This window comes from Balaenoptera acutorostrata, chromosome 4 (genome assembly GCF_949987535.1).
Source record: "Balaenoptera acutorostrata chromosome 4, mBalAcu1.1, whole genome shotgun sequence".
NCBI lineage: Eukaryota > Metazoa > Chordata > Mammalia > Artiodactyla > Balaenopteridae > Balaenoptera > Balaenoptera acutorostrata.
The window spans coordinates 63839650-63852094 of NC_080067.1; the positions used below are offsets into that span (position 1 = coordinate 63839650).

Sequence of the window (12445 nt, forward strand, 5' to 3'; positions counted from 1 at the left end):
AGATTGATATGTACACACTGCTATATTTAAAATAGATAAACAACAAGGACCTAATGTATAGCACAGGTAACACTGCTCAATATTCTGTAATAACCTAAATGGTAAAAGAATTTGAAAAAGAATAGATACATGTATATGTATAACTGGATCACTTTGCTGTACACCTGAAACTAACACAACATTGTTCATCAACTATGCTCCAATATAAAATAAAAATTAAAAAAAAATAAAAGATTAAAAAAAATCAAATAGTTACACTAACAGCAAAAAGCAGGAAAAAATCAATTTTTGTGACTAAATGCCAAACACTTGGGTATTTGAAAACATCTAGTAGTTTATTATAATGCTTACTTTTCACTTAGATTTTTATTGTAATTCAAAATAAAGAGTAAAAAGTGTAATGGGAATAGCACACTAGGATAAGGCAGCTTTCATTACAGTACTACCTCTGCTAACTAAGTTATATGGGACCTTTTGAGCAAGTCTCTTATTTACCGGACCTCAGTTTCCTCATCAGTGAAATGAAATGGTTGAACAAAACAATTTCAAGAGTCCTTCAAATTCAGGATTCTGTGACCTCAAAACTGAACATTACTGCAGTTGTTGGAGACATAAGGAACTGTTAACCTAGAATATTCTAATCCATGTATGGATTCAAGATTATTCTGGTATAAAGACCTAACACCTGTGAGATAACTCCCAAGTTATTCAGAGAATAGAAACATCAGAACAATTTAGAGGACAATTTAGTCTAAAGATGCTACAGCAGTCTTAGGCTGTCTGAGTAGATGTTTTTCCCAGGAGATAAATAATCTCACAGTGCTTGGTATTGGTCAGATCACATCTTGAGCACTGTGTCTTGTTCTGAGGCCATACTTTCGTGGAGCCATTAAGCATCAGAAATGTCATTATGAGAAACGATTAGTGAACTGGGCTGTTTATCTTGGAGAAGAAAAGATTTAATGGGATGAAGACATAATAGTTCTCTAAATATTTGAAGGCTTATTATATTCAGATGGAACATAATATGTTTGCTGAGCTTTCCCCAGATGGAAAAACTATAACCAATTAGGCGGAGGTTATGATATCAATATAAGAAAGAAATTTTATTCAAACATAGTTGTGATAGTTGCTCTTGCCAGCTCCTCTCTCAGGTACCTCATTATGCCTCTGTGATGTCAGAAAACTAGCCAAGAATCTAACTTTTTGCTAAGGTCTCAGTGCAATAGATCAGGTCCTGTTCTCTATGTAGATGTCTTCAGATTAGTGCATCCTAAATGTTAATGTACGTATAAATCACTGGGTATCTTGGAAAATTCAGTTTCTGACTCAGTAGGTCTGGAGTGGGACCTGAGAGTCTGCATTTCCAATAAGCTCCCGGGTGTTTCATGTGCACATAATCACGTGTCCAATCAGATGTTATGTCCCTGCATGATCAGAGGATACCATTCCATATAAGCATGTATGTTACAGTTAACACCCATGTGAAAGGAAGTAAAAAGATGTTTTGCACCTCTAGCAGCTTCATGTTATGATGTTTAAATGTTTTCCTCTTTCTCATCTCCTTGAAGAGGTTCCATATTTTCTAACCTTTCACTATTTTTGATCACTTTGCATCATGGTACTGGCATGGCTCTGTCTGATGCTCACCCATATACTTTCAGAGAACCAGGAATATTCCCCCCAGGACATACTGGGTTTTGCTTATTATAGGTCATTACTTCAGTTGACCATAACCATTTTCGGTGGGACACACAGACACGCACACACAAACACACATGCCATCTCACGGTGCTTTTCACTGGATTTCATCCACAGGCATAATGGTCTCGGGTCAGAGGCCTGCGTGTGCACAGGGGCACTGTGCTCTGTTCACATTCAGCTCCCCCTTCACTCTTGGCCTCTTCCATCTCCAAGCAGGCAGCTCACCACAGTGAGAACTGGGTACTGTATCCAGCATCTTCTTACTGTCGTTGCCTTGAGGAAACTTTTTACCTCACCCTGATATGATACCAGTTTTAACCTTCAAGGATGTACAGAATAATTCTATCCCCTTCTTACATAATAATCCTTCATATATTTATATAAAGTCATCATGGTCTCCTCGAGTCTTTACTTTCCAAGCTAAACATCCCCAGTTCCTTCTATCATTACTCATACGAAATGGTTCTGAATTCTTCTACCATACCAGTTGCTTTAAAAACGGCATAATTTTTAAGAGGCTGTGTAGGAGTGGGAATTTTGTAGCTCCCTAGGTAGATTTCTAGCATCTGGCATCACAACAGCACCAATCAGCTCTTGGAATCTCCACGATTTATAGATGACCATATGGCATTCTGTTTGGAAGAAAAAGTTTTTGCTACACCACCTCCCACTTACAGAGTTTGTCTGGTTTCTCAGGGCTTTCTATGCATGAAGAGGAGCTTTGGGGAGTTGTGTATGCACCTGCAATGCAAACTCTCCTACTTGGCTTAGGTTCACCCCATTTCAGAGCTGTTGGCAGAGTTCTGTGTGTTTCTCTTGAATGAAATGGTGGATAAGCAGCCTCTTCCTATCTAAATGAGCTCATTATTTTTCATCTGTGAAATTTTTAATGGTCATTATCTAAAAATAATAAAGATGATCAATCTAGTGAAATCTCACATGGAGAATAATAATGATTATTTATCTAATAGAGTTTTAATAGGAGAAGTAGTATATTGGTACTAATAAGGATCCGTCAAAAATGACAATATGACACCTAAAGCACAAAGAACAAAATAAAAAATAAACAAGTGGGACTACATCAAAGTAAAAAAGCTTCTGCACAGCAAAAGAAACCATGAACAAAATGAAAAGAAAACCTAAGTAACTGGAAAAAATATTTGTAAAACATGTATCTGATAAAGGGTTAATATTAAAAATATATAAAGAACTTATAGCAAAAAAACCAAATAACCCAATTAAAAATGGGCAAAGGACCTGAATAGACAATTCTCCAAGGAAGGTATAAGAAAGGCTACACGTACATGAGAAGATGCTCAACATCACTAGGCATTAGGGAAAATCAAATTAAAACCACAGTGAGATATTACCTCATGTCTGTTAGAATGGCCAACATCCAAAAAACAAGAAATAACAAATGCTGGTGTGGATGTGGAGAAAAGGGAATTGTTGTGCACTGTTGGTGGGATTGCAAATTGGTACGGTGACTAGGAAAACAATATGGAGGATCCTTAAAAATTTTTAAATAGAACTACTATATGATCCAGCAATTCCACTTTTGGGAATATACCCAAAGGAAACAAAAACACTAACTCAAAAAATATTGGCACACCCACATTCCTAGCAGCACTATTTACAATTGCTAAGACATGAAAACAACTGAAGTGTCCACTGGTGGATGAATGGCTAAAGAAGTTGTGGTATATATATATATATATACACACAATGGATTATTACTCAGCCATGAAAAATGAGGACATCGTACCATTTGTGACAACATGGATGGACTTTCAAGGCATTATGCTAAGTGAAATAAGTCAGTCAGAGATAGGCAAATACTATATGATCTCACTTATATGTGAAATCTAAGAACAAATAAACAATCTCAGAAAAAGAGATCAGACTTGTGATTACCTAAGGCAGAGGGTGAAGGAGGGGGAATTGGAGGGGGAATTGGAGGAAGGCGGTCAAAAGGCACAAACTTCCAGTCATAAGATAAATAAGTACTAGGGAGGTAATGCACAACCTGATGACTACAGCTAATATTGCTGGATGATATATAGGAAAGTTGTTAGAATAAAACCTAAGAGCTCTCGTCACAAGGAAGAAATGTTCTTCCTTTTTCCCTTCTTTCTTTTTACTGTATCTACGTAAGAAGATGGACGGTAGCCTAACCTGTTGTGTCACAATATAGGTAAGTCAAACCATCATGCTGTATGCTTTAAACTTACACAGTGATGTGTGTCAATTATGTCTCAATAAAACTGGGGAAAAAAACAGACAAAATATACAAAACAATGATTTTTAAACACTGGGAAGAAAGGCCTCACAAGATCCCTGAGAGAAGGGAAACAAATAAGGTGAGCACTGTGACTGCCCTACTTACAGCCGGGAAAGAGTTTCCAGGACATAATGTCGGAAGCGAGGACCCCAAAATGTCTGGTATCCTCACTAAGCTGAGGAGACAGAGTGGAGGATTTGAGGAGGCCCGGGTGTTAGACTATACAGGGCAGAATGCTAGGGAGAAGTCTGCACAGAGTGAGAGCTCTGGAGACATGCAAAGGCTTCCCCCACTAGTCTTCCACTGAGTTCTGATCATGTATGTGAGGAAGCTACCCTCAGACCATCAGAAAGGAACAGCCAGAGCACTTCTTAGAGCTCAGACAGGGCTATAAAGAGTTCACATGCCCAAAACCAAGTCAAGAAATCTCCTGATGAGTGGGACATCAGATAAAGTACTCAGAAGAATATTACTTCAGAAGACAGGACAAGTCAGCCCTATCCCAAAAAATTTTGGTAGCTTCTAGTATCACGTAAAAACTCTTAAAAGCAAACCTTGAAATGACCAAACCGTTTCCAAGTATGTTAGTTGTGTCCAAACACAAAACTTAAAAAACAAAGGAATTAAAAAATATCCAGCACCCAACAATGTAAGATTCGCAATGTCTGGCATCCAATCAAAAAGTACCAGGCATACAAAGAAGCAGGAAAATACAGCCCATAATGAAGATAAAAATCAATCAATAGAAACAGTCCACAAAATGACACAGATAACAGAATTGGTAAACAAGGACATTAAAACAGCTACTGGTAAATGTACTTTCACGTGTTCACTGCCTACCTGCTAGGTCATAAATGTATTCTCCTATTTTAACCTACTTGGGATGGACTTCTGTGTACATGCAAAATAGAAGTCAAGATTCACCTTTAAAAAAATTATATAGATATCCAATTAACCAAGAATCATTGATTGACAAAGAACATTTTCCTCTTGCAATGCCAGTGTCACCTCTGTCATAAATAACGTATTTATTTATAAAAGAAAAAAAAATGACATTATATGACAATATTGGTAGTGTGCTATATTAGACTCTGGGCTCTGAACAATTAGCCATGGTCTTGATATTTAACCAACAGGGTATTAGCTATCTTCCTGTTTATATTCTGTAAAATATAATAATATATAAGATATACAAATCTTTCTTAACAGGCTGGGAAAAAAGTCTTCCATTTGGTATCCCTAGTAAAGGGGATGGCATAGGTGAGGAGGGGTGGGAAGTGGGTGAGGTGAAGACGAAGGAAGGGGTCATTGAAAGAAATGTAGCCCCCAATTCACAGCATCTGGTCTCTGATCCGTGGGTTACATGCTATAGTTCAAGGTGATTTTTTTCCTTCTACAAAGTCTGAATGATAAAAAGGCTTCATATTTCAGAAACTTGGCAACCTCATTTTCCTTATTGGTGTATTTGAAATGACATCATGTTTAGATGTCGCCAAACACTCAGATTGGACTTAGGTCCCATAGGGAAACATTAGGCTGTAGTGTGCCCTCACTTTCAGTGCAGGAAATGCACACCAGTTATTCCATAAATGTATCAAGAAATTAATTCTAGAATATAAAATCTTTAAACGGCTCTAACTTATGCCTGTGTTGGCAACATGTGATCTCAATGAAAAGTGTAAAAAAGCAGCCTGCCAGATGTTTTGACTACATGGTGCATCACATCTTAATGTTTCTTAGGTTGGCAGTGGTAATACTAGAGATGCAAGATTTTAAAATTAACAAGTTCTGTTTTAACCTTTTCTTATTCTTTACTTTAAAAATGTTTTATAGTCAAAACATTTGTATGCTAGAATTTTTTCTTTCAAACACATGTTTTTAGGAAGAATGTTTATAAACCATAAACAAAATCTAGGAAGAACATATTGTGTTTCTTACAGTAAGTCTATAATGTAAACTGTTGGCCGGTATAGCTGGGGAATGAGATTTTCAGGTTAATCAAGTATTCAGCAATATTATACCATAAGTATTATAATTTTTAAGTGCTAGAAGCTCAGTATTACTCTCATACCAAGCATGATTTGCTTGTAAATATATAGGAAGGCACTTCGGAATCTTGCTGGAGCTTGTGTCATAATTTTGCACAGCAGCTTCAGCGTACATGAATTTCCTTCAACAGAGTTCTAGTTAATACTATTTCAGACAATAAATTCATGTCTGAAATAAATTCATTCAAGGAGTATTAATACTGATTATCATTCATAGGAGGACTTCGAGGAGGAAGGCAGGTACTATTTGAGCTGGGTGGGGGGAGAGGGGAGGGGAGGGCGGTAGCTATCCATGACCAAATCAACAAAATCAACCTCAGCCCTAGGCCGGCATTACCTCATTCTCCTTAAAACATAACCCTCCCCTGCAAAAAACTCCTAATTTTCAAAGATTTCCCTCTAAAAATGCAAATATGGTGTGTGGGTGTATGTGTGTGGTATATTGGTATTAATTATATTTTTGTTAGCAAAGGGTTGATAAAGAAATGACACAGGATAGAAAATGGTGGCATCAGGAGGAGAAAAATGGATCTTTTAGAAAAGTGGAAGTATCCATGACAAATATTATCTACTTTACAATTTTGCTTTAGGTATCAGTTATGACAAACTGCTGTTACAGATGTTGAAAACATTCTATGCCCTTACTTTGGACTGGCTTCTTATGTTCGTTGTTTCTAGTGAACCAAATGAGTCTCCAGTGGCCAGATCTAATGTATTAACATAATTTATGTTATCCAAGCTGTTCCCCTTCATGAAAAAAATTTTTTAAAGGCTTAAGTAAAGTCATAAATAAAAACGCAAAACCCCTTTGGGGGAAGACAAATAAATGGCTACTTTTTGAAATGTTAATAATTTTATAATTTTTGTCATTTAAATTTTCTTAATTAATGTCTTGTGAAGCCAGAGGGTGTGGAATTTTTCCTCAGCAGGCTTGAATAAGTCAAAAACGTCTGTTTTCAATGCCTATAATAAAGATCAGTTACAATTACGAATAGATTTTTTTGTTTGATTGTCTTCTGAAATAACTTTCTTTTGTAACAAAAAATACTACTGGGGATCCTTTATTAAAAACAAGAAAATCTTAGTTCAAAATTGAAATTACATTGCCGTGTATTTATACCATTTCAGAAAAAAGGTTTGGCTAAGGGAACATTCAGAGACATGTAATTATTTTGCTCTAATTGGCAGTGTTAAGTCATATGGCCATATACAAATAAGCATCGCAGTGCAGAGCACACAGCGGTATTGGAGGGATTAAGATCAGAGGTCATCTATGAGAAACAGAAAGTTGGTTAGAACTGATGCCAAAGTGCATTTAAACACCATTGGCCCCCTGGTCAAAAGGGAAAAAGAAGTAAATCTAAAAGTCACTAAAGAAACAACCTTTGCTTAAGTTGCTGGGGTGATGAATTCCCCTTGGAAATAATTGCTGAGGCACTTGGAAAACAGCACAACTCTGGGGCTCTACTCCTAAGAAATATACCTGTGGCATTCACTTTGAAACCAAGAAATCTACACTACTATGCAGTGCTGTCTATCTATCTGTAATAGATGTCAACTTTTATCTTCTAATGAACTAGCAGAGTAAACCAAATGTGTGATTTTACAATATTGTGGCTTCTAAAATGAATTCAATTTCTATGGTAAACTGGATGAATTAGACATATGTATAAGAATTGATAGACTTTACATACAAAATCGTTAAGTTTCAGAAACAAAGGCACTACAGGAGTTTTAAATCAGACTATTTTTTAAGACTTCATGTGAACACCTCCTCACTCAGACTGCCTATTTACAAAGCATTTTATTTTAAAATCTCTTGGATACAGAAATGAGTAGAATTAGAAGGCAGAGCTAATGATTGCAAATATTTTCTGTTTCACTCCTGTTTTAAGGTATCAGCCAAGTAACACCAGTGTTTCAAATGAACTCCAAAGTTGGCAGAAATGTTAGTAAATCTGCTCATCCCTGGTCCACTTTACCAAATATGTATTCAGATTTTAAATCACAAATATTTTGGAGTGTTTGGGCTATGCTTCTTTTCCCTTGTGATTAGAGTCAGGTACGCACAGGAAGATGATACTATCTCTGATAAGGAAAGATTCTTTATTTAATGTAAATGTACCAACACAATGGCGATTTTGTCTATAGGCTAAATACTATTCTCTGGGAAAGAGACTGGGGTTTTAAAATGTCAGCAAGTAACTATATTATAAATCAGATTGAAATAAGTGGGTTTTTTGGGGGTGGGGCATTCCCACTCAGATGATCATATCATTTAATAGCTACTAAACTATTAAAGCCTTAGAAGTTAACATCAGTGGTCAATAGTAAAAAGGAGAAAAGTACTGTGCTCTGAAATTTTGGCAAGCATATTGATTACAGTATTTAGTAATGTTTCCAAGCTAAGCTTGGCAGCAAAGATTTGTGAGTTTTACTGCAAGCCATCATATTTGCTGTTATAGAAGTACACAAGCAAAAAACATTAAGGCAGGATTATATGCAGAGTCTTACATTTTGTCTATTCTCTCAAAGTGAAATGAAACCCTCAGACATTATTCTAGACAATTCAAGTTTCAGTAACATCAATCCTTGAAGTATTCAGAAAATTTAGTTTAAATTGTTTTGGGGGTGCCTGAGTTTATCAGATTGTTGCTTCAATTCTTCATTCACAAAAACATATTTTCAAACAAAAAATAATGTGGAAAGTTTTAGTAAATTGCCCAAGTAGTCAATTATGAATTTTGTGTGAATGAGCAATTTTCTGAAGATTGACTCCATTTATTAAAATCTTCCTATTTTCACTCCTGTGGAGAAACTGTTTAGGTATAATAAATAGATAATACATAAAATTATAAGTATCATTCTTGGGTGAAGATGAAACATAGAACTATGGTAATAACCCTTTGTTAATTTTTTTAGCTGTGATTGTTTGAATGGTTCTTTGTTACTAAACTTTCCAATTAGTGTAGCTTTAATAAGAAACATGTAGATCGTATTTATTGTTTATATTTAGAAATATACTTCAGGCACTAATTATTGTCCAACAACTGTGATATAATTCTATTAATAATTTTCAAAACAGGATGATGTCAGTAATACGGGAAATGCTTTTAGAATTCTGAGAGTGCTGATTCAGAATTCTTACAAAACTTAGGAATATGATACAATACCATTTTATATAAAAATAAATTATAATACAAAAGAATTTCCCCAAAGACTCTGAAATTAAATATTGGGTAATACTAAGTCACAAATGCAGTAACATGTTAATTTATCTATTTTAAATTGCTCTAAAGACACAGAAGTAACATCCTCAGTATTCATACACATTACACACCAGGGTGAAAGCACCACATATGATAACTGTATTTGACCATCTTTGTAATGGAAAGGAAGCCCAAACATTAAGTCCATGACTAAAGCATTTAGGAACAGTAAAAAAAAGAGCTCAGTTTATACTTTAGGAAGCTGAGTTAGTATTTCATTTTTTTCCCCTCAAAGCATACACCTGCCTTTATAAGGAAGAACCAACTATGTGAATGAGAACTGGAATCAAGGTTAAAGTAATCTTGCCCAAGAGAGTAGAAAACATCAGAGAGAAGCAGTGGCTCAGCTCAGATGAGTTTTAATAACCAGAGACAACACCTCCCCTGAAAAACATTAGAGCCTCTTGGACATGTTTGAAATTCATCCTCCTAAGTCATCCTGTGACTATAGGGATAGGTGACAATGTCCCATCATCTGAAGGGGGAAAATACAGCACAAACCATTTAAAAAATTATCACTTTAAAAAATAATACGAAAGTGGCAAAGTGTTCCAACTGCCAAGAAACCTTTGCAGATGATATAGGAAAAGCTTTGTCTTTCTTATTATTGTTTGCCCTTCAGTTGACATACATGCCGAGCAGCAGTAGGATTACAACGGAAACACGGTCATCTCCAGGTTTCCTCTTTTTGGACTCCTTGATCTTGTTTAAAGAAACAGACTCAGGGAATGCACAGAAAACAAACTTCCCAATCAAAGTTCTGAGGTCTTTCCTCCTCTTCTCCCACAGAAACCCGTCTAGTTTTACCGAAAGCACCGGACTGAAATGTTATGGTCACGTTGCACCACTTCACTTGTTGAACTGTATGAAGGCAGCACTTGACCACAGTAACTTGGTGAACCCCCTGGCTCCTATATTAGTCCCGAAGATCCCTATCCAGTTCGATGGAAATGTCTTACCTGCATGTGTCCCTGGTACATTCTGCTTCAGCTTCTTTAGGGCTCCCTGAGGCTGCCGGATGCTTTCCCCCCCGTGTTGACTTGCACACCAACAGAGGGGAGAAGATGGGTTCTCAGAGGGTGCCCCTGAGCCAGGTCAAGGCTCCAGGTAGCCTGGCCGGCGGCGGCCCCTTGACAGCGCTGCGGGCTGCCGGGAACTGTTCTTCGCTCGGGGTTCTGAAAGCGGACACAGCAGAGCAAGCAGAGGAGGCGAGGAGCCCCGGCGGCCACGCTCTCCCGCAGGCGCAGGTCCTGCTCGCCGGGCGTCTCTAAAACTCACTCCTTCTCCGCCGAACACTTTCTCGCTTCCTGCCTGGCTGCCTCATGTCTCTCTCACTCTTTCCACAGCGAACCCCTTCCTCCTCCCCGCCCTGACGTGAGCGCCCACACCAGCCGCTGCCGCCGCCGCCGCAGCTGCCGAGCGGGGCGCGCGCCGCCCTCCCGGCCGCGTCCCTGCCGAGAGGCCGCGGGGCCGGGCACGCGCGCGCGCGTCCCCGGCGGGCCCCGGGAGCGGCCGAGGCAGGCGCGCGCCCCCCTGCGCGCGTGATCGGGAATGCGCGCACGTGGCGCCTAAGTGCCCGCGGGCGGTGGCGGTCTTACTACGTGTTCAGGTGCGGCATCGGCTTCTAGGGAGACTCCAGCCGAGCTGGCGGCTAGTTGCAAGAAAAGTAGGAGGAATATAAATGTATTGTCTCTCCAGGAGCCATCAATACCGACTAAGCCCATCATCCTACAGACAGAATAAGCTGAGCACGGGGGTTTCCGAAGAGTTTACTTCTGTTCTGATTCAGCTCTCACAAGTTACCTCCCTGTCAATCGGTGAATTAAGCCTCTCCCCACTAACCCCACCCCTAATTCATTGCTGACTACCCTGAAATTGCAAACTCCAGTCCCTAAGGGCCTTCCACGATTTGTTTTTCTCTCTAGCACTTAACATCCCCTAACATCCTGTATATTTTATGTATTTATTGTCTGTCTCTATATATACAATGTTATTTCCATGAGATCAGGGATATTTGGGGAAAGAATGTATCTGTTTTTGCACGGTGTGTCAGGGCATAGTACAGTACCTCCTGGCACATGGTAGGCACCCTATAAATATTTGTCGAATGAATGGGTGTTTACTATGTAATATATAGGTAGAGTGCATTTAATATGTCTCAAGTCGAAGAGAGTGGATAGTTTGATGTAATGTTTACATTATAAATGTATATACATACACATACACACACCATGTGCTGGTGTATGTGTGTATACCTTGATTACCTACTTTTGTTGGTAAAAAGATCTCCAATCACACGTCCCCCAAATTATATACAACGTGATATAATCCCCCAAATCTTGCATATAGCATGATATACTTTTCATAAAGTTAAAAACTAAGACCAAACTCCCTAGGAATATAAACGTATTTGTATATAACTATATGAAAAGAAAAGCAGTAGAACAGTTAATATAGTCTTTAAAATGTTGGTGACGCTGGGTAAGGGGAGGTATGGGAAAGAGATAAGGAGGTATTTTATATGAAGGTTAATTGTCAGTGTTTTAGCTATTAAGTTGGGTGGTGATTCACAGACATGTATTACCCTATAAAAATCAAATGTAACTAAATAAAACAAAGCCATGCATAGACTAGTGAGGAGAGAGTGAAGTGAACCCCCAAAAATGGTTAATCCAATTTAATGCACCTGAGGTCCTAAAACAATCAACCAACCAAACACAAAATGACTAAGACTTGTAGGCAGGAGACATGGATTCTTATTAGACTCCACCAATAGTTAACCTTGGACAATTTCCTTTACCTTCTTTAAACTTCAGCTTTTTAATGTCTAAACCTTGCATGATAAACTGATTGTTTTATCTTGAGAATTGAGATATGTTCATAAGCACTGTAAACTGTAAAGTACCATCCAGTTCTTGTTTTATTGTCCTTTATAGGACAGAGCACTGGAATAGGAGTCAGTAGGTAGAAGTGCAATTTCTGTCTCACTACCTCACTGGTCTCTTGGGCAAGTGTACTAATTCTCTATTTCCTCACTTTTGAAGTAAGGCAAGTATCTGCCCAGCCTACTGCACAGGGCTGACTGAATGTATGCAAAGGGAGTTGTCAATTTTAAACCACCATATACAAGTATGTAAACAGGC

At 38.1% G+C, this 12445-nt stretch overlaps 1 protein-coding gene across 2 annotated transcripts in view; it reads right to left on the reverse strand.

Moving 5' to 3' along the window:
- Positions 1-10647, reverse strand: part of PEX5L (peroxisomal biogenesis factor 5 like) — a 278603-nt gene extending 267956 nt beyond the window's left edge. For both annotated transcript variants that reach the window (XM_007195378.2, XM_007195374.2), the window contains exon 1: positions 10262-10647. In XM_007195378.2, coding sequence (XP_007195440.2) covers positions 10262-10282 — 21 coding nt within the window. In that variant the 5' untranslated portion in view covers positions 10283-10647. The remainder of the gene's footprint in view (positions 1-10261) is intronic.
- Positions 10648-12445: the final 1798 nt, after the last annotated feature.